The 27,350-nt window shown below is 43.7% G+C and overlaps 1 protein-coding gene across 7 annotated transcripts; it reads right to left on the bottom strand.

Moving 5' to 3' along the window:
• Positions 1–2,160: 2,160 nt before the first annotated feature.
• LOC106574238 (RNA-binding motif, single-stranded-interacting protein 1) lies at positions 2,161–26,591 on the bottom strand. Of its 7 annotated transcripts, none has more exons than XM_014149961.3 (13): positions 26,082–26,591; positions 19,224–19,375; positions 16,927–16,985; positions 16,640–16,731; positions 10,389–10,549; positions 10,170–10,249; positions 9,957–10,069; positions 9,264–9,404; positions 9,059–9,109; positions 5,631–5,732; positions 5,345–5,428; positions 5,106–5,181; positions 2,161–4,995 (listed from the first exon to the last, which is right to left on the bottom strand). In XM_014149961.3, exons 1-12 carry the CDS (start codon positions 26,130–26,132, stop codon positions 5,113–5,115), a joined length of 1,155 nt encoding a protein of 384 aa, XP_014005436.1. In that variant the 5' UTR covers positions 26,133–26,591; the 3' UTR covers positions 2,161–4,995; positions 5,106–5,112. The 7 variants fall into 7 exon arrangements, with proteins under 7 accessions (XP_014005436.1, XP_014005441.1, XP_014005442.1 ...); XM_014149966.3 differs by having other exon boundaries at positions 5,357–5,428; XM_014149967.3 differs by having other exon boundaries at positions 5,357–5,425.
• Positions 26,592–27,350: the final 759 nt, after the last annotated feature.

The following is a 27,350-nucleotide window of genomic DNA, read 5'->3' as shown; positions in this document are numbered from 1 at the left end:
ATGAGCCTGCAGGAAGGGTACCACATGAGGGAGGAGGATGTCTTCCCTGTAACGCACAGCGTTCAGATTGCCTGCAATGACAACAAGCTCAGTCCGATGATGCTGTGACATACCGCCACAGAACATAGCGGATCCTCCACCTCCAAATCGATCCCGCTCCAGAGTACAGGCCTCGGTGTAACGCTCATTACTTCAACGATAAACGCGAATCCGACCATCACCCCTGGTGAGACAAAACCGCGACTCGTCAGTGAAGAGCCCTTTTTGCCAGTCCTGTCTGGTCCAGCGACGGTGGATTTGTGCCCATAGGCGACGATGTTGCCGGTGATGTCTGGTGAGGACCTGCCTTACAACAGGCCTACAAGCCCTCAGTCCAGCCTCTCTCAGCCTATTGCTGACAGTCTGAGCACTGATGGAGGGATTGTGCGTTCCTGGTGTAACTCAGCAGTTTTGTTGCCATCCTGTACCTGTCCAGCAGGTGTGATGTTAGAATGTACCAATCCTGTGCAGGTGTTGTTACACGTGGTCTGCCACTGTGAGGACGATCAGCTGTCCGTCCTGTCTCCCTGTAGCGCTGTCTTAGGCATCTCACAGTACGGACATTGCAATTTATTGCCCTGGCCACATCTGCAGTCCTCATGCCTCCTTGCAGCATGGAAAGGCATGTTCACGCAGATGAGCAGGGCCCCTGGGCATCTTTCTTTTGGTGTTTTTCAGAGTCAGTAGAAAGGCCTCTTTAGTGTCCTAAGTTTTCCTAACTGTGACCTTAATTGCCTACCGTCTGTAAGCTGTTAGTGTCTTAACGATCGCCCCACAGGTGCATATTCATTAATTGTTTATGGTTCATTGAACAAACATGGGAAACAGTGTGTAAACCCTTTACAATGAAGATCTGTGAAGTCATTTGGATTTTTACGAATTATCTTTGCAAGACAGGGTCCTGAAAAAGGAACGTTTCTTTTTTGCTGAGTTTACATATGAAATGTGTAAAACATTATGTAAACATTATTAAAGTGGCCAGTGTTCCATTATTAAAGTGACCAGTGATTCCATGTCTATGTACATAGGGCAGCAGCCTCTAAAGTGCAGGATTGAGTAACCGGGTGGTAGCCGGCTAGTGACAGTGACTAATTTCAGGGCAGGGTACTGGGCGGAGACCGGCGAGTGATGAATATTTAATAGTCTGATGACCTTGAGATAGAAGCTGTTTTTCAGTGTCTCGGTCCAAGCTTTAATGCACCTGTACTGACCTCGCCTTCTGGATGATAGCGGGGTCAACAGGCCGTGGCTCAGGTGATTGATGTCCTGGAGGGCAGGCAGTGTGCCCCCGGTGATGTGTTGTGCAGACTGCACCACCCTCTGGAGAGCCCTGTGGTTGCGGGTGGTGCAGTTGCCATACCAGGCGGTGATAAAGCCTGAGAGGATGCTCTCAATAGTGCATCTGTAGAAATTTGTGAGGGTCTTAGGGGCCAAGTCAAATTTCTTCATTCTCCTGAGGTTGAAGAGGTGCTGTGGCACCTTCTCCCCCACACTGTCTGTGTGGGTGAACCATTTCAGATTGTCAGTGATGTGTACGCCGAGGAACTTGAAGCTTTTCACCTTCTCCATTGCGGTCCCGTCGATGTGGATGGGAGCGTGCTCCCTCTGCTGTCTCCTGAAGTCCACGATCAGCTCCTTCATTTTGTTGACGTTGAGGGAGATGTTATTTTCCTGGTACCACTCCGCCAGGGCCCTCGCCTCCCCACTGTGGGCTGTCTTGTCGTTGTTGGTAATCAGGCGTGTTGTGTCGTCTGCAAACTCGATAAATGACGCAGTCATGGGTGAACAGGGAGTGCAGGAGGGGGCTGAGCATGCACCCTTGTGGGGCACCTGTGTTCAGGATCTGCGTAGTGGAGGTGTTGTTTCCTACCTTCACCACCTGGGGACGGCCCATCAGGAAGTCCAGGACCCAGTTGCACAGGGCGGGCTTCAGACCCAGGTCCCTGAGCTGAATGATGAGCTTGGAGGGTACTATGTAAAATGACATGCTTCTTGTCATATCCTGTTCCAACCAAAACATTGCCACAATAGCTGTAACTGAAGGGGTTCAAGTTAAGATTTTGTAAACAAATACATCAAAAATAAAATATGAGACATAAATGACTAAACAAACTCACCTCATAGGGCTGATTCATGGTGGGTTTTTATTCAAATGTTTTTATAAAGGAAAGCACAAGGATAAGATTGGTAGAACAATCTGGTGAAACAATGGCTGTAACATACATAAAGAAACAAAAATACAAAATGAGCGTATTTTTCTTTTTCTAACTAATGATACCGAGCAGCATCATCACCCGGACATGTAAAACAAAAAAATCTACCTTTCTGCATAAATTACTACTATTTCATTTTATTTATTGTCATCAGCCAGTCTATATCACACAAGTGTTGGTTGAATTTGCTGTACAACTAGCCTATTGATCCAGACACAGAATTGCACTTGGTTCAGACATCGCTAGCTATGCAAGACTACAAATAGTATGGTTGCAATTTAAACTTCCATCTTTCAGACTTCTACAACCCCCTCACTGCCAACACAAAGTCCCATACAGCGAAGGTGTGTGTGTGTTTCAAGGGAAGAATAGATCAAGTCTAGCCGCCTACACTACCACGTGGTGGGTTTGCATTCCTCTTTTATTAAAAAAAATCGCCTCATTCCCCAGCCTTTTGGAACATCTGTTCGACAAGCAGCACTTTGTTTTTCATTTAAGAGACTCCAAAACTACGGCGGAGCTAAAACCATATTCTACCTGTAACAATGTTCATATCGGAAAAACACAACAAAAACAAGATTCAGCATGATACTATACTAAACAAAACAGAATGTTTCTTTATTTGAGGACAGAGTAGTAGGAGGAAGAATTGTAAAAATTGCTATTGGCCAGCTCCTGAGCTTGGCTTTGGATGCGTCCCAAATCACACCCTATTTCCTTTATAGTGCAATGCTTTTGACCCATAGAGATACATAGAGGACTCTAGTGTCCAGAAGCCTATTGGCTTGGTGGCGCCATTGAGGACTTTCCCCATTTTGAAGTAGTCAACTGGGTGGGACTTCCAATGGGTTAAAGGGATACTTCGGGATTTTGGCAATGAGGCGCTTTATCTACTTCTCCAGAGTCAAATTAATTTGTGGATACCATTTTTATGTCTCTGTGTCCAGTATCATTGAAGTTAGAGGTAGTTTCACAAGCCATTGCTAACTAGTGTTAGCGCAATGACTGGAGGTCTATGGGTATCTGCTAGCATGCTAGTAGATAAAGGGCATCACAGCCAAAATCCCGAAGTCTCCCTTTAAGGAAGGATCACATAATTCCATCCAGGTCACCACGAGGTATCAGCCAATGAATTATACTTGTGAGTAAATATTCCATAACTACAGGTGGCAGTATATCACCAACCTTATCTTTATACCTGTTCAAACAACACATCCTAGATGGCAGTGTGCACCCTTTCAGTTTGGTTACCAACTCAGAAGTAGTAGAAGAAATGTACTTCAAAATGGAGATGGCTTCAATGGAGCTGCCCGTGCTCTCACAGACGCCATAATGGGATAAATACAATGATGTGATGTCTATCTAAGTCTATGTTTTGAACATAGCCCTATGTGAAAGTAATGCACTACATAAGGAAAAGGGTGCGATTTGGTCCGCAGCTTTTGTGTTCTTCTCTGGTGAGGCGGGCTGGACCTGCAAACCCAGCCATACCAGCCCAGACAGAACTCTGAGGTAGATAAAACCAGTCACACATGACCACACATGGTCAAGATGACCATTAGCACAAAAGTGTCTATTTTCTTTAAAGACAACCCCGTCAATTTAGCGTAAAGTAAAACAGATTGTAATTTCATCATTAAAGTTAAGCATTTTCGATTAATATTACTGTATCTGTAGAAGTAAAAAATAGCAGAGAAGAAAACGTAACCGCCTTGACGTTACCTCACAATGTCGAGCTTGCATTTCTTTTAATTCTATTTGTGTTTTTTTATTTCAATTGTAGGCTATATCGTCTTAATTAGGGAGATGAGATCAGTATGTGTAGCATTTGATGGAGGTCCACATCCTTGGCTGTGTGTGAAATATGACAAAGCAAGACACCTACACTGTCAAATTCTAAAGAGACCTTACTATGGACTGACAGTAGTTCTAATTAAGAGTGGCTGTTCTTTTTAATGTAGCCTGGTTAGACCAGACTGAATACTGGGATCACCATGAAGTGAAACAGTGAAACGTCAGGGAATCACTTGGGATTCTGCCAGGCTATGTAAAATGACTATTATGATGTTAGCGGAAGGCACATTATCCAACCCATCATCTATTTGGCAAAAAATCTGCTTCTTTATCAGTTCTCTATTCATAGATTGATTGACAGCTGCCAAACGGCCAATTCTACATATTTAATCTGATACAGAAAATCATGTCAGACATTAACCCTAAAAGCCTAATTGAATGATAATATCTTATAAAGACCAAAAATAAAAACCACTAACACCTCACCAAATGAACACTTTTTGCAAGCAACATTTTTTTCATCATATATCTTGGCTAATAAACTACCTATAAAACCCATTGGAAATCTCTTTTTCCTTAAGTCAACAGATTCCACAAAAAAAAGAATCAATCTCATGCATCTTTTAACATCACGCTGTAGGCTACTTGTCCCATTGCATCCACTTGGAGAATCCGTGGTAAAAAATACACGTCTTTTCGTTTATCAAAATAAAACATTTTTTCCTGTTTTGAAGGGGGGAATAATTGTTGGTTTTGTCCATTTTTACACCTCTGTCTTCGTTTTACACACCATCGTATCATTGCTGTTGGTTCCATCATACACAGTTGTTTGGTTGAAGCTGTGCAAAAGAGTTCTTACTGAAGTCTGGTCTGGTCCAATTAGGAGAGGCTGTGACTGTGACATCATGAGTCAGCGCCCACAGCATCCATTACTGCTCACAGAAGTCACCTGACAACACACAACACAATCAGGATCACTACTCCTACTATTAGCAGTGCTACAGTACAATTAAAACTATCACTTCCATCTCATATAGGGACTCCTAAGGAAGCACACACCTTATCGTTACTTGCTCTGTTGACTGTAGGGAGACGAATTGTTGGACGAATCCATTTGTTGCTGTGAACCATTTTCCTGAAGAGGGAAAAACTGTGTAACTTCACATCTTAATATCTGGTATTAGCACCATCAAGTAAGTAATGGTATGGGATGTCAAAATGTATGTAAAATGGCTGAACTCATGATGAGAATTGAATGAATGAGAGGAGATCAACACAATGAGATGGCAAAGACGAACCTCGGAACTTACGGCTGTCTGTTGCATGTGGGCGTACTGAGGAATATAGGCTGCCTGGACTGCAGCGTTGGCGGAAATATACTGCTGTCACAAGGAAAACAACATTAGATTAGCTCAAATCGGGATTTAAGAAATACTGTACCCCTCAGAAGTTAGCCAACTCATTTTCACCCAATCCCAAACCACCCCCTATTCCTTAGCCTCTGTGCACTTTAGATCTGAGTTTGCATCAGGTAAAATGAGACTAACTAAATTGCACCTCCCCCTTCCCCAGAATCCCCCTCACCGCTCCACTGCTGCCCAATGAGAGATGGCCCATCTGCTGTGTCATGACAGCGGTGGGCTGCATTGTCATGGTGTGGTCCACAGAGGGCGACATTACAGCCTGCTGTAGCAGAGAGAGAGGAGAGAGAGAGAGAGAGAGAGAGAGAGATAATAATTCTAGAATCAATACAAGGTCATCCTCATACTCAAATCCATTGAGGATCAATGGAAGGTCTACAGGTAAAAATATCTGGCTTTAAAATGATTGGAATTTGTGGTTAGGTTTAACTGTAATAACTCATTCATAACACTGATTCGGTACAGAGCTGAACAGGGACTGGTTACACTTAATTACACTAACAAGTCTAACATTTTTTTTATTTATTTTTTTATGAAACAACTAATTGACCGACATCGGTTTAACTATTTTAATTCCATTTCGTTCATTTTTTTTTGTTAGTGACCTCGATGTGCAGTTTCTGTAGAGATAAATCAGATCAAGCCTGAACTGTCCGATATAGTAGGGAGTTGTAGTTTCAAACAGGCCAATATTCTACATAGTTTAGCGAAGAAAACATGGTAATTAACTACAATGACCATAATCCATTGTGTGCCCGGTTTAAACTTGTCCGATCTGTGAGGAGCAGACATGGAGACAGAGAACAGAGAACGAGAGGGATAGAACGGAGTTGCTTCGCGAGCTTGAAAATGCAGGATCTAAGTGATTGATAGTTGGTATTCAGCAGTCATAAAAGTAGGCCTTATTTACTTTGAAGAACTACTAACATAGTGATTTTGTCAGACAGCATAGGGAGCAGCTCTATTGAGATGAGATAATGACTTGGAATAAAATAATAAAGTCATCAAATAAAATATCTTATTAAACTATAGTAATGTGAATAAATGATGGTTAATAAGTGATAAGCAGTAATGGTCAGTCACTACCATCAATAATAGTTTTATTCAGTGTTGTTACAGCATTCAACCCACATACTGCATAGTGCATTTAATGTAAAAATAAATACAAAATATATACAAATAAAACCGTGATTATTTTTGTAATAATCTAACAAGATGAAGGAAAAAGGAAACAGCACACTACTCTTGATAGTATCACTGATATTTAATAAGCTTACGTATCGGCCTCACGGCCTTCGTCAAAAGCTCTGACGAAGGCCGATACGTAAGCTTATTAAATATCAGTGATACTATCAAGAGCAGTGTGCTGTTTCCTTTTTCCTTCATCTTGTTCAACTGTTGCTGTCACGTCCTGACCAGTAAAGGAGTTATTTGTTCTTATTAGTTTGGTCAGGACGTGACAGGGGGTATTTGTTTTATGTGGTTCAGGGTGTGTTTGAGTATGTGTTCATGTAGAGGGGTATTTGATTTATTAGTCCGGGGTTTTTTGGTTAGTTCTATGTTGTTAGTTCTATGTCTGTGCTAGGGTATTGTATTTCTATGTTTAGGTATGCGGATTGGGGCCTTCAATTGGAGGCAGCTGTCTATCGTTGCCTCTGATTGAAGGTCCTATATTTAGGAGTGTGTTTGTTTTGGGAATTGTGGGAGATTGTTTCTTGTTTTGCTGTATGTCTGACGAGACTGTCTAGTTCGTTTGTTTTTTTTTTGTATACGTTGTTTGTGTTTTCCCTTCTTCACAAATAAAAAGATGAGTATACATTTTCCTGCTGCGTTTTGGTCTACACCCTACGACACCAGATGTGCGAGTGCCTTTTGAATTTTGTAATAATCTAACAAAAACTGAAACCATCTCAAAAAGCACTAATCGCTCAGCACTAACCAAGTGTAACTTGTGACTTCAAGTTAGTTTGATTAATCAGACAAGCTCAACACCCCTCAAAAATACATATTTTTTAGGCCTTAGGCTATCCGTATAAGCCAAAAGGCCTTGAGGGAATGTACCATTTCCTTGCCAAAATGGGGGGGAAACAGACACAGACACTTGTTCTACTTGAAACCATCTGCTGAGAGATGCAAATCATTCAGTCATAAGACCGTGTCTGCTGCAGGCATTTCCTGTTGGCTCCATACAGCAGTGGGAGCAGAGAACTAGAGGCCAGAGAGGCACAGACGTATCTTGGTCCCAAATTACACCCTATTCCCTCAAACTCAACTCTGGACCATTTTTCATTGTTCCCCTCTAATCAGGGACTGATTTAGACCTAGGACACCAGGTGGGTACAATTAATTATTAGGCAGAACAGAAAACCAGCAGGCTCTGGACCTAGTAGGGTAAGAGTTGAATACCCCTACCCCTTTTGACCAGAGCCCAGAGTCAGTTAGCTACAGGAAAAGAGAGCTCTCTGCTTTTGTCTCAGGCTCTGGTCAAAAGTAGTGCACTATATAGGGAATAGGGTGCAAATTCAGACGCGACCTTAATCCACCGTGTCACATCCAGATGATAAAAGGAAAAGAGCTCAAGAGCTTAAACTCACCGGGGAGGTTCCCCTTTAAATCCTAATCAAAACAATTGATTTGTTCCGCACTCACTGAATTATGAGGGAATGTTCCGGTTCCCAGAACTGGGCTCGGCTCTGTTTTGTTCTGTTCTGTTCTCTTCCCACACAGATTTTGGGGGTGTGCATTCTGCAGCGTCAGCAGAACTCGCCGATTAAAGTAACAAATTCTGTTTTTGAATCAGGGTATTTTTAACTGAGGTAACATGTCATATGTCAGCCTCTCAACATATACTATCAGTGGAATAAGATATATACAGGGGCGAAACTTTCACATTCTGAAATTGCATTTTTGTCCCCCCCATTTTTATCATTGGATTGTGATACAAAACATGACAACAGTGTGCTTTAGGACCAAGAGGACGCCTCCGAGCGGTCGTTTAGGCTGTTTGGAGAGTTTTTCAGACTGGATGAAAAAAAAAAATATGCAAAGCTGTCATGAAGGCAAAGGGTGGCTATTTGAAGAATCTCAAATATAAAATATATTTTGATTTGTTTAACACTTTTTTGGTTACTACATGATTCCATATGTGTTATTTCATAGTTTTGATGTCTTCACTATTATTCTAGAATGTAGAAAATAGTAAAATATAGAAAAACCCTTGAATGAGTAGGTGTTATAAAACTTTTGACCGGTAGTGTATATGTCCCCCCCACTTCTAAAACCAAAGTTGTGCCCCTGGATATATGTATATTTAAAAAAATCACTATGTTTTTGTATATGGGAAGTAGTCGACTAACTGTATTATTAGTCGTACGTATGAGATACGCATGGTATACATCATCCAATTAAATGTTTACTTGCAGTATGTCTGTAGTCTACATGTATAGCGCTATGAATTGAGTGAGAATTAGTTTCTTTCACTGTGTTTTTGTACCAAGGTAGGGTATTACTCCATTTGTGGCAAAATGAAGTCTGACATATTTCTAGCACTGTGTGTGTGGAGTAAGAAAGACATCATTTCATTTCTCTTACTGGGTGTTGCATGATGTAAGGCTGGTGGGCCATCCAGGAAGGATTCTGTACCTGGCACATGAAAGGGTAGGGTTAACCTCATGCCACATTCTTCATATTTACATAACATTTACATTTTAGTCATTTAGCAGGCACTCTCATCCAAAGCGACTATCATCTTTTGATCATTTATATTGAATTAACTCCAGGATAATCATGTGCCTACCTGGTAGGAGGTGACAGGAGACATGTAGGGAGACATGGCTTGCTGAGCCATCATTCTATTGGCCGTTAGGGTGTAGGGAGAGGCATAATAGCCGTTCTGCATAGCAGCTGAGGTGGGGTCGTAGGTGAGAGTCATCCCGCCCTGGTAGGACAAAACAGAACTGTCACACAAAGCCAGATCCTTATCATCTAACCGTCACATTAGCATCACAATACCAACCATTAAATCAGTACCATGATCTGTATTGGGCTATGCACTAATGCAGTGGTTCCTAAACTGTGGGGCGTGCCCCCCTGGGGTCGGCAGGGGGGGCACCGGTAGAATTGTGTAGAACTGCAGGAAATAAGCTTTAAACCTGGAAAATTCAGTCCACCAACAAGAGGTGGAAAAAATGCCCAATAGTCATACTTCAGTAAAAGTAAAGATACCTTCATAGAAAATGACTCAAGTAAAAGTAAAAGGGGGACCTGGAAGGGGGACCCGAGTGAAAAAGTTAATGAACCCCTGCTCTAATGAACTGGTCTCTCAGGATAGGATTAACACTGGGCTGGGCAAGTCAGTCAACACTAGACATGAGGTCATGCATTTATTCTTAAAATGGCCTTTATTAGTCTGGCAGGGAGAGAAAACTTGCAGTTGTGGGTCCACCCACAGAGACATCCAGACAGATGAGAAGGACAGAGAGGCACTTACAAGTCTGAGCTCTCCCTCCCGGGGCCATGTGCGACCGCTGGGGATGTATGGACTGTGGCTGTGCCTCTTCCTCTGACCATCAGCAAACTTACACAGCAGGGGCTCAGAGGGAGCTGGAGAGGGAAAAAACACATCATCCTCACCATTAGCGAAATCAAAAAGTGAGCATCACAGCCCAAAGCATGAGAGAAAATAAGAGAAAATAGACCTTACCCATAGTTCCAGGCGCCATCTTGATAAACTTCCCATTGAAGTGGGCTATGACTGAGTTACACATCTCCTTGGACTCCATCCTGAGAATAGTAGGCATAAGTCACACATGAATCAATGGGACCTAAATTAGAAAAAGTAGCAGGATTTGAACCCACAACCCTTCGAGTTACCAACATGGCCCTCTTGTCAAACTGTTTCTGAGCATTGAGATGTTCTCACCTGGCGAAGCCGACCCCTCTGCTCGCCCCGCTGTAGTCTCTGAGGACGCGGGTGGAGATGACCTGTCCAAAAGGCCTCAGCAGCCCCTCCAGCTCCTGCTCGTCTACAGACACAGGCAGGTTGGAGATGTACAGGTTGGTGGGGTCCTGCTCCTGTTGCTGCTTAGAGAGAGGGACAGAGAAATGAATAGAGAGGTATTAGGATCATTTTCCTCCAAAGAATCTATGGTAATTTGGACAGCAACACCAACTTAAAACACAATAGCATTCGAGGACAATTACATGAACATTTCACTCTGATTAAAATGATGTGTTGACACGATTTGAGTCTGTGATGATATCCAAGCCAGGATATCCAAGCCATAACAACAACAAAAAACACAACTGAACATGAGTTAGCTAGGGTTTTGTGTTGCCTTAGTGACGGTTGTGTGTTGCCTTAGTGACGGTCACGTCCAGGTCATGTGGGGTCTTCAGTCAACAACTCTGTAAGTGCGTTATCAAGGACTTGAGTTTCTATGGCCCTTGATTTGCTCGTAATGGCGACTGGTCTCTTTTTGCTATTTTCTATGCATCCTCTCCATAGATTTAACACCTGGTTCAGTTCTCCCATCTTTACCATTACGAGCTCAACAGCTAAGCAGTACAGTTATGCAGCTACCATACAGGCACACTGTGTTCTGCTGGCCTCGGCAGAAATACAGGAGCTAGCTAGACACAGGTCCCCTGAGAGAGAGAGAGAGACAGACAGAGAGAGAGAGAGAGAGAGAGCGAGAGGAGAGAGAGAGACGAGACAGAGACAGAGAGAGAGAGAGAGCGAGAGAGAGAGAGAGAGAGACGAGACGAGAGAGAGAGAGAGAGAGAGAGAGAGAGAGAGAGGGCAGAGAGAGAGAGAGAGAGAGAGAGAGAGATAGCAGAAATGTGCTGACAGAGAGAAATATATATATGGAAAAGTGGAACTGGTGAAACTGGGAGAGGGAGGAGAGTAGTGATGTTAAAGTACTTACATCAAAAATGCATTCCTTAAGAAAATACTGTACTTTTTACTCCTTACATTTTCCTTGACACCCAAAAGTACATTTTGAATGCTTAGCAGGACAGGGAAATGGTCAAATTCACACACTTATCAACAAAACATCCCTGGTCATCCTTTCTGCCTCGGAACCTGGTGGACTCACTAAACACACATGCTTTGTTTGTAAATTATGTCTGAATGTTGGAGTGTGCCCCTGACTATCCATAAATTAAAAAAAAACAGAAAATGGTGCCGTCTGGTATGCTTATTATAAGGAATTTGAAATTACATACTTGTACTTTTACTTTTGATACTGACTAGCTGTTGTTGTTGAAGGAGCGTCCCGTCCACTAGATTATACGTCACACTGGCAGCATCGCCTGAACCTAAAAGACGTACATCGCCATCTGCCGACTGGAGGGCAACGCAGTTGAGGAACCAAACGTTTATTTTTCATTTATTTCATAAAAGTTAAATATTATATTAAGATAATTGTGTAGTTTGAGTTTGAGTATTATCGAGGTGTGCTAGCCAGCCGCGACGCGGCGCCAGACTTACTCAACACACCTAGTCATCATTAACCCACTGCCAGCTAGCCAACCGTTACCGACTAGCAGCGCTGTAGTTACTAATACTTTACAATGGAACGATTTGACTAGTGCAGTGTTACCTAGCTAGCTACCTAGTTGTCTTTGTCATAGCTTGATAATTGTTAATTGATAATTGTTAGCTAGCCAGCCATCGAGGTTAGCTAGCCAGCTATTTCCGTCCCCCGCGACGGCATTTTTCCTAACCTAGCCAACTATTACCGACGAGCAGCATTGTTGAAACTAAATACACTACAAGGAACGTCTTGATTAGTGTTATGTTAGCTAGCTAGCTACAAAGTTGCTTTGTATCATGACAAGGTGTAGTACTGAAACTACCGAGGTTACCTAGCCAGCTACACGTTCAAAGTCAACAACGCAGCCACTGCTAGCTAGCCTACTCCACCAGCCAGCAGTACTGTATCATTTTAGTCAATAACATTTTTGCAACGTAAGCTTAACTTCCTGAACATTCGAGACGTGTAGTCCACTTGTCACTCCAATCTCATTTACATTAGCGTAGCCTCTTCTGTAGCTTGTCTACTATGTGTCTGCCTATCCCTGTTCTCTCTCCTCTGCACAGGCCATACAAACGCTCCACACCGCGTGGCCGCTGCCACTCTAACCTGGTGGTCCCAGCGCGCACGACCCACGTGGAGTTCCAGGTCTCCGGCAGCCTCTGGAACTGCCGGTCTGCGGCCAACAAGGCTGAGTTCATCTCAGCCTATGCTACCCTCCAGTCCCTAGACTTCCTGGCGCTGACGGAAACATGGATCACCACAGATAACACTGCTACTCCTACTGCTCTCTCCTCGTCTGACTACGTGTTCTCGCATACCCCTAGAGCATCGAGCCAGCGGGGTGGTGGCACTGGAATCCTCATCTCTCCCAAGTGGACATTCTCTCTTTCTCCCCTGACCCATCTGTCTATCTCCTCATTTGAATTCCATGCTGTCACAGTTACCAGCCCTTTCAAGCTTAACATCCTTATCATTTATCGCCCTCCAGGTTCCCTTGGAGAGTTCATCAATGAGCTTGACGCCTTGATAAGTTCCTTTCCTGAGGATGGCTCACCTCTCACAGTTCTGGGTGACTTTAACCTCCCCACGTCTACCTTCGACTCATTCCTCTCTGCCTCCTTCTTTCCACTCCTCTCCTCTTTCGACCTCACCCTCTCACCTTCCCCCCCTACTCACAAGGCAGGCAATACGCTTGACCTCATCTTTACTAGATGCTGTTCTTCCACTAATCTCATTGCAACTCCCCTCCAAGTCTCCGACCACTACCTTGTATCCTTTTCCCTCTCGCTCTCATCCAACACTTCTCACTCTCCCCCTACTCGGATGGTATTGCGCCGTCCCAACCTTCGCTCTCTCTCTCCCGCTACTCTCTCCTCTTCCATCCTATCATCTCTTCCCTCTGCTCAAACCTTCTCCAACCTATCTCCTGATTCTGCCCCCTCAACCCTCCTCTCCTCCCTCTCTGCATCCTTTGATTTCCTCTGTCCCCTATCCTCCAGGCCGGCTCGGTCCTCCCCTCCTGCTCCGTGGCTCGACGACTCACTGCGAGCTCACAGAACAGGGCTCCGGGCAGCCGAGCGGAAATGGAGGAAAACTCGCCTCCCTGCGGACCTGGCATCCTTTCACTCCCTCCTCTCTACATTTTCCTCTTCTGTCTCTGCTGCTAAAGCCACTTTCTACCACTCTAAACTCCAAGCATCTGCCTCCAACCCTAGGAAGCTCTTTGCTACCTTCTCCTCCCTCCTGAATCCTCCTCCCCCTCCCCCCCCCCTCCTCCCTCTCTGCGGATGACTTCGTCAACCATTTTGAAAAGAAGGTTGATGACATCCGATCCTCGTTTGCTAAGTCAAACGACACTGCTGGTCCTGCTCACACTGCCCTACCCTGTGCTTTGACCTCTTTCTCCCCTCTCTCTCCAGATGAAATCTCGCGTCTTGTGACGGCCGGCCGCCCAACAACCTGCCCACTTGACCCTATCCCCTCCTCTCTTCTCCAGACCATTTCCGGAGACCTTCTCCCCTACCTCACCTCGCTCATCAACGCATCCTTGACCGCTGGCTACGTCCCTTCCGTCTTCAAGAGAGCGAGAGTTGCACCCCTTCTGAAAAAACCTACACTCGATCCCTCCGATGTCAACAACTACAGACCAGTATCCCTTCTTTCCTTTCTCTCCAAAACTCTTGAACGCGCCGTCCTTGGCCAGCTCTCTTGCTATCTCTCTCAGAATGACCTTCTTGATCCTAATCAGTCAGGTTTCAAGACTGGGCATTCAACTGAGACTGCTCTTCTCTGTGTCACGGAGGCTCTCCGCACTGCTAAAGCTAACTCTCTCTCCTCTGCTCTCATCCTTCTAGACCTATCTGCTGCCTTTGATACCGTGAACCATCAGATCCTCCTCTCCACCCTCTCCGAGCTGGGCATCTCCGGCACCGCGCACGCTTGGATTGCGTCCTACCTGACAGGTCGCTCCTACCAGGTGGCGTGGCGAGAATCTGTCTCCGCCTCACGTGCTCTCACCACTGGTGTCCCCCAGGGCTCTGTTCTTGGCCCACTCCTATTCTCGCTATACACCAAGTCACTTGGCTCTGTCATATCCTCACATGGTCTCTCATATCATTGCTATGCAGATGACACACAATTAATCTTCTCCTTTCCCCCTTCTGACAACCAGGTGGCGAATCGCATCTCTGCATGTCTGGCAGACATATCAGTGTGGATGACGGATCACCACCTCAAGCTGAACCTCGGCAAGACGGAGCTGCTCTTCCTCCCGGGGAAGGACTGCCCGTTCCATGATCTCGCCATCACGGTTGACAACTCCCTTGTGTCCTCCTCCCAGAGTGCTAAGAGCCTTGGCGTGACCCTGGACAACACCCTGTCGTTCTCCACCAACATCAAGGCGGTGACCCGATCCTGTAGGTTCATGCTCTACAACATTCGCAGAGTACGACCCTGCCTCACACAGGAAGCGGCGCAGGTCCTAATCCAGGCACTTGTCATCTCCCGTCTGGATTATTGCAACTCGCTGTTGGCTGGGCTCCCTGCCTGTGCCATTAAACCCCTACAACTCATCCAGAACGCCGCAGCCCGTCTGGTGTTAAACCTTCCCAAGTTCTCTCACGTCACCCCGCTCCTCCGCTCTCTCCACTGGCTTCCAGTCGAAGCTCGCATCCGCTACAAGACCATGGTGCTTGCCTACGGAGCTGTGAGGGGAACGGCACCTCCGTACCTTCAGGCTCTGATCAGGCCCTACACCCAAACAAGGGCACTCCGTTCATCCACCTCTGGCCTGCTCGCCTCCCTACCTCTGAGGAAGCACAGTTCCCGCTCAGCCCAGTCAAAACTGTTCGCTGCTCTGGCACCCCAATGGTGGAACAAGCTCCCTCACGACGCCAGGACAGCGGAGTCAATCACCACCTTCCGGAGACACCTGAAACCCCACCTCTTCAAGGAATACCTGGGATAGGATAAAGTAATCCTTCTAACCCCCCCCTTAAAAGATTTAGATGCACTATTGTAAAGTGGTTGTTCCACTGGATATTATAGGTGAATGCACCAATTTGTAAGTCGCTCTGGATAAGAGCGTCTGCTAAATGACTAAAATGTAAATGTAAATGTAAGTATATTTTAGCAATTACATTAACTTTTGATACTTCAGTATATTCTAAACCAAATACATGTAGACTTTTACTCAAGTAGAATTTTACCGGGTGACTTTCACTTTTACTTCAGTCATTTTCTATTAAGGTATCTTTACTTTTACTCAAGTATGACAATTGGGTACTTTTTCCACCACTGGAGAAGAGGAGTTGTTCAAATCATAGGTTGAGGCTGAAAAAAAGACCACCCTATTTCACCAAAGAAGTATTCAAACTAATAAGCATAACATCAGTAATCGGACATGGAACGTTAGCATACATGCTAACTCATAACACAGCATAAAATGCTAACCTGGGACTATCCTAACCCAGAGCACATTAATTAGTAGTTGCTGTGCTACGAGACAGTCATAATATTTGCATAGCAGCAGAAAGCTGTCCGTCCTGTTCTGTGCGTGCATGTGGACTGACTGTTTTTTGGCAGCGAGCATGAGAGGGAAGGGAGGACATCTGGCTTCATTTGAGAACGTGAATGGGGTCACCGCCTGAACAGCCATGTGGGGTCATGTGACTGACTCTGCTGCTCTGCTTTACACACACACACAAACACACACACACACACACACACACACACACACACACACACACACACACACACACACACACACACACACACACACACACACACACACACACACACACACACACACACAAATGCACGTACATGTACATTGCACACACACACACACACACACACACACACACACACACACACACACACACACACACACACACACACACACACACACACACACACACACACACACAGTGTACTGCTCCAAATAATCTGTCATTGTAACTTACAAAACAGAGAAATGGAATGGAACATTAGCATAATATGCTAACTCATAACACAGCATAAAATGCTAACCAGGACTATCCTATCCCAGAGCACACGAATTAGTAGTTGCTGTGCTACGAGACAGACAGTTTGTTGTTCTGCTACCAGAAGAACACAGAGTTCCTCTCACCTTAGCCATCTGGGCTTGTATCCCACTGGTCTTTAGGGCATGGACCGTCTTCTGGGCTGCTGCAGGGCTGTCAAAGTCCACAAACCCATACCCTGGGGTTGGAGGAGCACAGAAACAACCGTCATATACAGTACTACAACTTGATATTAGTTCGCTTTACATTACATTGCAAATGCATTTGCTTAGTAGCACACCAGTGTGTGATACTATCTGACAACCGTAAAATGTATCATTTGTTTCGATAAATTGGAGAAAAGGAGATAAATATTAGAATACGTGATACTGACCTTTACATTTGTTAGTTGTTTTATCGAGGATAGCCTTTGCCGATACGATCTTGCCGTATCTATGAACACAAGAAGAATCAAATGTTAATAACAGGATGTTGCTCTCTTATCCTTTAATTGCATTGATTAACACTACAATATGCATACGTTATTGTTTTAAAGGTCAAACTATATTTCAATCTACCGATCCTCTCTTATTTGGTACAGTATGTGTTATGAAGGTTCAATGGTTAAAGCTGGTTGAAATGATGTCAATACAATCAGTTTACAACCCAAATATGGCTGTAGTTACGTCATTTCAACCATTTCAACCACTATTTTACCTTCAAATATATGAATTCCTAAAAAAAAAATACTGTATGCCCTATATCACAGACAGAGTGTCACTCTACTGCTAAACTTCTACAACAAGGTCCGGGAGTCAGAACGCTAGGCTTGCACAAGAATGCATGACATCATCGCTGAGAAAAAAGGCAGCAATTTAAGCCGGGTGAGGCAACCGGGTTGTGAGTCTTGGAGGGAACATACTGAGCCTTATGACCACACAGCACACCATGTTATTTCATTTAGACTCATTTAAGAGAATCAATTCATTATTGTATCTTTAACCACATTGTGTCTTTAACCCGAATTAAACCCTCATACTAACTGGCATACTAAAAGGCACTTCTGCCCAAGTCACTGAACGAGGTCAATAATTACAACAGACTGAAGACAAGAGGTTAATGCAATCCATGCGAACACACATAGCAGTATTTACACAGTAGCATACAAATATATGTATAAAATTCGGAAAGCTTTGGGCACTGTAAAAATAACAAATTGACTCCCCACAAAAGGGACTTAGCTACAAACATCCATAATATGTCAAATATGTGTGGTGGGATGTAGAAATATAAAGAGAAAACAAACACTGCTATAACCGCCTACATTATGTCAAAGAGCAGCCTAACTCTAGTCCAAAGACTAAACAGCAGATGCCTAGCATAGCCTAGCCTAACTATTTGTTCATGTCAACACTCCATGTCACAGTACTTGAAAAACAGCCTGTGTCATAAACTATGCTCAAACTCAGACAGAAATACCCGAGTTGAAATGATGCCAAGCCGTTTTGCGGAACTGGTATTTTAAGGACGTGCATCATGCTTTGGTTGAACTAAACGCTTGAACTAAATTAGCCTGGTTGCAATGAAAGGCTCTTTCATTTCTGCTTTGTGCCAGCGAGCAGGCGACCACCGTTGGGAGCAAAACACAAGTGAACAACACAGCAACAGCGGCTGTTGCCCCTGGTAACATGGTTGAATGCTTCGCTCCATATGCTTGTGGTCCAGCAGAGGCCAGAGGCACACAGAGACAAACCCAACCAAACATGACAATTGCTGCATTCACCAATCCCAATACTGTAGAAAACAGTCACGTTCCCTAATCTCTCGTCTCTACAGATACAGTATCATGTAAACACAGTTCCCATGGTTTAGGTGGTTGGAAGGGTGCTAGCTAGTGGCCTCTATGCTTGGTTCATGCATAGTCCACATGAATATGGTATTGGCATATATAGTTGGAGCAAGCTGTTCTAATTCATCATAATAATGTGTGTAAGTCAGTCAGTGCTTGTGTAGACTTGTGTGTGTGTGTGCTTTCATGTTTGTACATGTGCTTGTGTGTATGTGTGTGTGTGTGTGTGTGTGTGTGTGTGTGTGTGTGTGTGTGTGTGTGTGTGTGTGTGTGTGTGTGTGCGTGCGCTTTCATGTTTATACACACGTGTGTATGCCTACGTGTGTGTGTGCGTGTGCGTGTGCGCGTGCGTGGCGTGCTTTCATGTTTATACACACGTGTGTATGCCTACGAGTGTGTGTGTGTGTGTGTGTGTGTGTGTGTGTGTGTGTGTGTGTGTGTGTGTGTGTGTGTGTGTGTGTGTGTGTGTGTGTGCGTGCGCTTTCATGTTTATACACACGTGTGTATGCCTACGTGTGTGTGTGCGTGTGCGTGTGTGTGTGCGTGTGCGCGTGCGTGGCGTGCTTTCATGTTTATACACACGTGTGTATGCCTACGTGTGTGTGTGTATGTGCGTGCGCTTTCATGTTTATACACACGTGTGTATGCCTACGTGTGTGTGTGTGTGTGCGTGTGCGTGTGCGTGTGCGCGTGCGTGGCGTGCTTTCATGTTTATACACACGTGTGTATGCCTACGAGTGTGTGTGTGTGTGTGTGTGGTGTGTGTGTGTGTGTGTGTGTGTGTGTGTGTGTGTGTGTGTGTGTGTGTGTGTGTGTGTGTGTGTGTACTGTGCAGTACTCACGGCTGGCAGAGCTTGACCAGGTCCAGGTCAGTGGTTGCTGGAGGCAGGCCGCGGATGTACAGGTTCGTTTTGCTGAGCTGGTCCCATCCTGTGGTGCTGCTGTTGCTGCTGGTACTCACCGTGCTGGGGCTGGCTGGAGCCATGGGGTACGACTGCAAGGAAGAGACAAGACACTGTCAGGTACACAGTAAACACACGGTCACTCTGTTGTTCTCCGTCAATAGCGGTGTTTGTGCCTCAACCAGTTACGACGAGTTTCAACTCAGACACATTTGTAGTTATATGGTATTTACACAGGAGAGAGACAAGAGAGGACATCAGGCATACACAATGTCACTGACTTAACACACACACCGGTAAGCAGGCAAAAACACACACATATATGCACGCAGACAAAGACACACCCACACACAGACACACACACCCTCACGTACACAGACACACAGACACATACAGAGACAAATTGGTGTCCCTTGCCTACGGAAATATGAAACATGGCCTCCAGTGGCCTTTGTGCCACACCCAGAAAATACATCTTGGAATCTAGGAAATCCCCCCTCCCCAACAGCACACAACAGCCTCAGTGGATTCCTGAACACACAACAGTCTACCGTCATGTCAATTCCTGGCAGGAAACGTACACAGCATCATGATGTTTTTCATGCTTTTACTCGAGATGAGACGCAGGTAGCTGGCACTTCAGCGATAAGACCCACGGCACACTGAGCACAGACTGTCAACAAGGCTCGGATATATACCTGGCTTCCCCTTCCTGACACGCAAGGCAAAACAAGCCAGTCTGTAGTATAACTGAATCAACCTAAGCTTATGACATGACAGGCTGGCGTGCCATTCTTAGCTGGTGACGTAAGACTGAGATTCTATTTCACATAGACTATAAACACATCACGATGTGTTTTTTTTTCAAGTACAGTCTATGCCATCTTATCGAGTCATTTCCCATCTGGTTTTGTACAGACAAACCATGATGACATTCTAATGTGTATTGGCATATAATGTGTGAGTGCAGCAGGGAGATAGCAAGGTTGTATGTGTGTGCATTATTTGACTCATGCCCTAATCAACTGACTTACCACTGTGAGTTACACACAGTCACATATTAGGTCAATGCATATCACTGTAGCTCCAACACTAACGCGAGGGCATCAGTGGTGGAAAAAGTACCCAATTGTCATACTTGAGTAAAAGTAAAGATACCTTCATAGAAAATGACTCAAGTAAAAGTGAAAGTCACCCAGTAAAATACTACTTGAGTAAAAGTCTACATGTATTTGGTTTTAAATATACTTAAGTATCAAAAAGTAAATGTAATTGCTAAAATATACTTAAGTGTCAAAAGTAAATCATTTCAAATTCCTTATATTAAGCAAACCAGACAGCACAATTTTCTTGTTTTAAAAATGTACAGATAGATACAAATGAAGCATGTGTGTTTAGTGAGTCCGTCAGATCAGAGGCAGTAGGGATGACCAAGGATGTTCTCTTGGTAAGTGTGTGATTGGACCATTTTCCTGTCCTGCTAAGCATTCAAAATGTAACGAGTACTTTTGGGTGTCAGGGAAAATGTATTGTGTAAAAAGTACATTATTTTCTTTAGGAATGTAGTGAAGTAAAAGTAGTCAAAAATATAACTAGTAAAGTACAGATATAGCAAAACAAAACTACTTAAGTAGTACTTTAATGTATTTTTACTTAAGTACTTTACACCACTGGAGAGCATATAGTAGTTGACAGCACCAGTCACGCTACACGGCCCTGCTACAACTGACAGTAGTGGTGAGATTGTGTAATCTGCTGAGCTTGTGCATCAGCTATTCATCTGTGAAGAGCACACTTCTCCAGCGTGCCAGTGGCCATCGGTTATGACGCTAAACTGCATTTAGGTCAAGACCCTGGTGAGGACGATGAGCATGCAGATGAGCTTCCCTGAGACGGTTTCTGACAGTTTGTGCAGAAATTCTTCAATTGTGAAAACCCACGGTTTCATCAGCTGTCTGGATGGTTGGTCTCAGTCGATCCCGCAGGTGAAGAAGCCGGATGTGGAGGCCCTGGGCTGGCGTGGTTACACGTGGTCTGCGGTTGTGAGGCCGGTTGGACGTACTGCCAAATTCTCGAAAACAACGTTGGAGGCGGCATATGGTAGAGAAATTAACATTCAATTATCTGGCAACAGCCCTGGTGGACATTCTTGCAGTCAGCATGCCAACTGCACACTCCCTCAGAACTTGAGCCATTTTTAGCATGTTGTTGTGTGACGAAATTGCACATTTTAGAGTGGCCTTTTATTGTCCCCAGTACAAGATGCACCTGTGTAATGATCATGCTGTTTAATTGGCTTCTTGATATGCCACACCTGTAAAATCGATGGATTATCTTTGCAAAGAAGAAATGCTCACTAAAAGTGATGTAAACAAATTTGTGCACATTTTTGAGAAATTAGATTTTTGTGCGTATGGAACATTTCTGGGATATTTTACTTCAGCTCATGATACATGGGACCAACACTTTACATGTTGCGTTTATATTTTTTGCTCAGTGTTATATACCGTAAATTCCGGACTATAAGCCACAACTTTTTTCCCAGGCTTTGAACCTCGCGGCTTAAACAATGACGCGGCTAATATATGGATTTTTCCCGCTTTCAAATTTTTTTTCTCCAAAAAACACATTCTGTGACGTGCTCAGTTTTTGGGCGGCATGAAGCTTTCATTAGACCAATGAAATTGCCGAACGGGTTAAGGTCAAACAACTTTTTTGTTTACTGTTTAGATTAAATTGAGCGCTCTCAAACTTCCCATCATTCTGATTACGGTAGTCATTTTGTCACCCTCATCATGGCAAAGACACGGAGAAATGCATATGATGCAGCTTTCAAGTTGAAGGCGATTGATCTGGCTGTTGGAAAAGGAAATAGAGCTGCTGCAGGGGAGCTTGGTCTTAATGAGTCGATGATACGACGTTTGAAACAGCAGCGTGAGGAATTGACTCAGTGCAAAAAGACAACTAAAGCTTACTGCAAATGTTTTATTTTTTGTTACAAGCCGTGTTTCGTTAAAGCCTATTTATTTTTGTTGCAAGCCGTGTTTCATTAAAGCCTATTTATTTTTGTTACAAGCCGTGTTTCGTTAAAGCCTGTGTAAAGTTCATTTGTTTCAATGTACCGGTAGGCACCTGCGGCTTCTAGACATGTGCGGCTTATTTATGTTCAAAATAATACTTTTTTTTTTAATTCAGTGAATTCTTATATTCAGGTGCGCTTAATAGTCCGGAAATTATGGTACACAGTGCCGTAAAAAAGTATGTGCCCCTTTTCTGATTTTCTCTATTTCTGTATATTTTTGATACCGAATGTTATCAGATCGTCAACCAAAACCTAATATTAGATAAAGGGAACCAGATTTTACAAATAACAAAATCTATATTTATTTTATTTATTTAATTAACACAGTTGCAGTATGCAACACCCAATGATTCCCCTGTGTGAAAAAGTAATTGCCCCTTACACTCAATAACTGGTTGTGCCACCTTTAGCTGCAATGACTGCAACCAAATGCTTCCTGTAGTTGTCGATCTGTCTCTCACATCACTGTGGAGGAATTTTGGCCCACTCTTGCATGCAGAACTGCTTTAACTCAAGGATATGTGGGTTTTTAAGCATGAAATGTTTGTTTCAAGTCCTGCCATAACATCTCAATTTGGGATAAGGTTTGGACTTTGACTAGGCCATTCCAAAACTTCAAATGTGTTGCTTTTTAACCATTTTCATGTAGACTTGATTGTGTGATTTGGATTATTGTCTTGCTGCATGACCCAGCTACGCTTCAGCTTCAGCTCACAGACGGATGGCCTGACATTCTCCTGTAGAATTCTCTGATACAGAGCAGAATTCATGGTTACTTCTATTAAGGAAAGTTGTCCAGGTCCTGAGGCAGCAAAGCATTCCCAAACCATAACACGACAGCCACCATGCTTGACCGTTGGTATGAGGTTCTTACTGTAGAATGCAGTGTTAGGTTTAACCAGTGATAATTGGACCCATCTCATCCAAAAAGTTGACTCAAGCTTGCCAAAAAGCACCTGGATGATCATCAAGACTCTCGGAAGAATGTCCTATGGACAGATTATTTAAAAGTCTAACTTTTTTGGACGACATGGGTCCCATTATGCCTGGTGAAAAGACATTCAGCACTACTGTTCTTTCTAGAATTTTCTAGCATGGAGTTTTTCCATTTCACCAAGCTCCAGAATGTCGGCAGTGAAATATAATGAGATGAATAGGGGTAGGAGTTTTTCCTAGTCACATGGTCAGGAACAAATCCTCACCCTGGTTCTATGCATTGCAGAATGCACTATAGGCTATTATAATAATGGGTGCTTATATTTGTCCTTATATGTGTGAATTGGAAATGTGTTTTTTGCATATCCCAACTCCCCCATTATTCACAGCAATTAGGGTTAAGTGCCTTGCTCAAGGGAACAATAACAGACTTGTCACACTTTCAGGTCAGGGATTCAAACTAGCAACCTTTTGGTTACTGACCCAATGCTCTAACCATTAGCCTACCTGCCGCTAGGCTATTTCCCTGGTGACATTCTTGCGTGGGGTGCTGTCTACACTCCTTCCATCACGGTTCCTTCCTAGTACTACAGTCTGGTCTGGTGTGTCAGTGGGAACCTACCACACATTCTCTGAGGCAAACCAGAGCCCTCCTCTGCAAGGCATTTCCTTCCTCTTACTCATTAAAATAGCTCCAACCCCGCAAAAGCCACTCTAGGAAAATCTAGAATGGCATGCGGCAGACCAATTCATCTGTGAATTAAGAAATAACATGTTCTGCCTTCCACCATTTGAAAACATATTTACCAAAACAAAATGGTGAGCTAAATTACATTAAGATGGCCACCACATTGAATTAGGGCTAGGGCTACTGATATCGTTTTAGTTGGAGATATCCTAAGTCTACCCACAGAATGCACACATAATCACCTCCATTTTGTGGACTAGAATCTTTGACGAAGCAAAGAATGAAGAACCATTGCATAACTAATTCAGATTAACAACAGATGATTATGCCTATGGATATCTTTACGGGAGGAGATATACTAAGCCTACCGACAGAATCTACACACAATCACCTCTTGTGGACTAGATGGTTGAATCAGCAGCCCGGTCTCATAGACTAGACGTAACATAGTACATCACTGGGGCTAAGCTTCCTGCCATCCAGGACCTATATAATAGGCGGTGTCAGAGGAAGACACAAAAACTTGTCAAAGACTCCAGTCACCCAAGTCATAATGTTCTCTCTGCTACCGCACGGCAAGCGGTACCGGAGTGCAAAGTCTACGTCCAAAAAGGTCCTTAACAGCTTCTACCCCCAAGCCATACTGTAAGACTGCTGAACAATTAATCAAATGGCCACCTGGACTATTTACATTGACCCCCCCCCCCCCCCCCCCCCCTTTGTTTCTACACTGCTGCTACTCGCTGTTTATTATCTATGCATAGTCACTTCACCCCCACCTACATGTACAGATTACCTCAACTAGCCTGTACCCCCGCACATTGACTTGGTACTGGATCATTAGGCCTATTGGAATCATTCAGGGCGGATATAGCTACAAATCGCAATCACCTCCATCTTGTTGACTAAGTGGCTGAATCAGTGGTGAACTACAACAGAGCAGTGGTACAGAACCACTGCATAAGTAGCTACACCTGAAAAGGCTCATTATAGATGCATGAACACCCATGTTCACTCCAGCACACTGACCCACATTAGGCAGAAGCTGAGCACGCCACTCACTAGAAGGCCTACTGGGCCGAACTAACTCAGGTGGTGGAGCAGGGCCTACTGTATCACTAGTCGGCCTATACAGAGCATGTTCTGTTCTAACAATACCAACAAGGAATCTAAGATGTAATAGACCTACAGTGCCTTCTGTAGCTATGCATCATCATAACTATTCTATTCTATATTACTCTGTTCTATTCTATTGCTATTCTATTCAATCCTGAAAGGAATCGAACAAATGGGACATATGCACTACAATTTAAATGCCATACATTTGTGTGACCTGCGTGGCCTATTTTCATGAAAAACATGCTGAAGAAATAATGTATTTCTCCTCCAAGACTTGGGGATGTAGAGATATAATATCGTAGGTCTACATTTCAAAAACTGGGGAAATAAAACGGCGTATGGTCAGTGTATAGGTGATTCTTCTTGTGAACATTATAGCAATGTTATTATAGCAGTAGGCCTAACAAATGTTCAGCATCTAAACCTGGGTTACCTGGACCATACGGAGGGTCTCTCTCTCTCTCTCTCTCTCTCTCCCTCTTCCTCTGTCCTCCAGTCAATTAATGCGTAATTACATCATACATCATATAGGCCTATTCCTTCATCAGTTACGTTCTGAATGGGCAATTCGATGCGTATCTGAATGTTAAAAATGTTATCCTATTTAGGGAATCAATCTATTTGGATGACAGTTGTTATAAGCCATTAGGGCCTAATACAATAAAAGCTGCTAGATAGGCAATTCTGTAATGCTAATTCAAGGACAAAGCCGATAATATAAAATGGACACTAATGCACAGAACATACTTGACCAAAATGTAGTGTAGCGAGCTACGGACAGTCACACTACATCACTTTGCAACCTGACTGTCGGTGAGCGGTGTTATAACACTATAATAACGACTGTCGCTTCTCGTGACCGTGTTAACTGAGGTGATAAGACAGCTGGGCCGTACGCACATTCGAATTGGATGGGTTCAAGGGACTTATGGCACCGTTTTGGACCATCCCAGCCAGGGCTTTTTTGGCCTACCTGCTTCCGATATGTGCTCTTCAACGGGTTGGCAGTATTTGCAAAGATCATTCTGGATAGTCTATTCCAGTTATTCCGAGACAAAAAGCTTGTTTCCCCAAAAAATAAAGCTACATGCAGACCCGTTTATTAAAATCCAGTGGGTTTATTTGGAAAAAATCCGCATATCGACCGGGTTAGAAATAAACTCCGATATTTCCGTTTTCGATCCTGATTCAATTTTCCTTGTCGCGTTGTCACATCTGTAGGCTACCTGACATAGGCTACACTGCGTAGGTTATATGGTTTAATCCCACCAAAGTGTCGTCCAACCCAGGCATCAAAACTCATTTCAGTTCATTGATCTACGACGTCCTGCTGACCACTCCTGAGTCCCACCTACTACAGACCAAACCATTGCGCATACAATAGAGGTGCGTTTCAAGATATAATCAAATAACCTTGTTATTGAGTACGGTTAGTATTAATATTCTGAACACAAAACACGTTTAAATGTTTGACAATCAACATATAACTAGTCACTACCACGAAAGATACATGTAATACGCAAATTAATACATTGTATCAATTTGTCGTTCCCCATACCCCGCGTTTTGTTGACGCCCACACATACCATACATTCTTTACCCCCTCCCCCATTGACTCCCTTCCCCTCCCGGAGTCCAATGGTTAAAGCGAGAGATGAGAATTGACAGGTCAGGATGTAAAGGATAGGCGGTTCAGTTAGATAAGCAAAATACTGTAACATGTCATTGGTTTGTGCCTCACCAACATGAATAGTCAAGACAAGGCCGTGCGTGTCTAGGGTGTTTTTACAAAGGGACAGGGATAGACATAGGAAGGATATAGGTTAGAAATTGTGATCTATTGTAGGCTATTTCCTCCAGCTCCTGTGACGATGTAGACCTAAGGACGGTGGGAGTAGAAACTAAATATAGACTGATCTATGATCACTAAAAAGTGCACTCTAAAAGTCCAATCTGTAATGGGAGGGTATATCCACCTCAGATCTCACTGCGCTCAGACCACCTTGAATGATTTACTAGGCTATATTTATCAACAATAAGCCTCTTTGCAGTGGAGGAAAAAGTACCCAATAGTCATACTTGAGTAAAAGTAAAGTTACAGTACCTTAATAGACTCAAGTAAAAGTCACTCAGTAAAATACTACTTGAGTAAATGTATAAAAGTATCTGGTTTTAAATATACTTAAGTATGAAATTAAAAGTAAACGCTATAAATTACAAGGCACGATTGTCTTGTAATTGT

Source organism: Salmo salar, chromosome 16 (assembly GCF_965601325.2).
Source record: "Salmo salar chromosome 16, fSalSal1, whole genome shotgun sequence".
Taxonomy (NCBI): Eukaryota; Metazoa; Chordata; class Actinopteri; order Salmoniformes; family Salmonidae; genus Salmo; species Salmo salar.
This window is presented reverse-complemented; position numbering and strand designations above follow the sequence as displayed.

Excerpts from the sequence above, each read along its gene's own strand:
- LOC106574238 (XM_014149961.3), bottom strand. The coding sequence starts at position 26,132 with ATGATCTTTGCAAATACTGCCAACCCGTTGAAGAGCACATATCGGAAG. Across the intron at positions 9,405-9,956 it reads GGGAGGGAGAGCTCAGACTT|GGCGGGATGACTCTCACCTA; the intron begins GTAAGTGCCTCT and ends TTGTCCTACCAG. Across the intron at positions 5,733-9,058 it reads CTTACATCATGCAACACCCA|CAGGCTGTAATGTCGCCCTC; the intron begins GTAAGAGAAATG and ends TCTCTGCTACAG.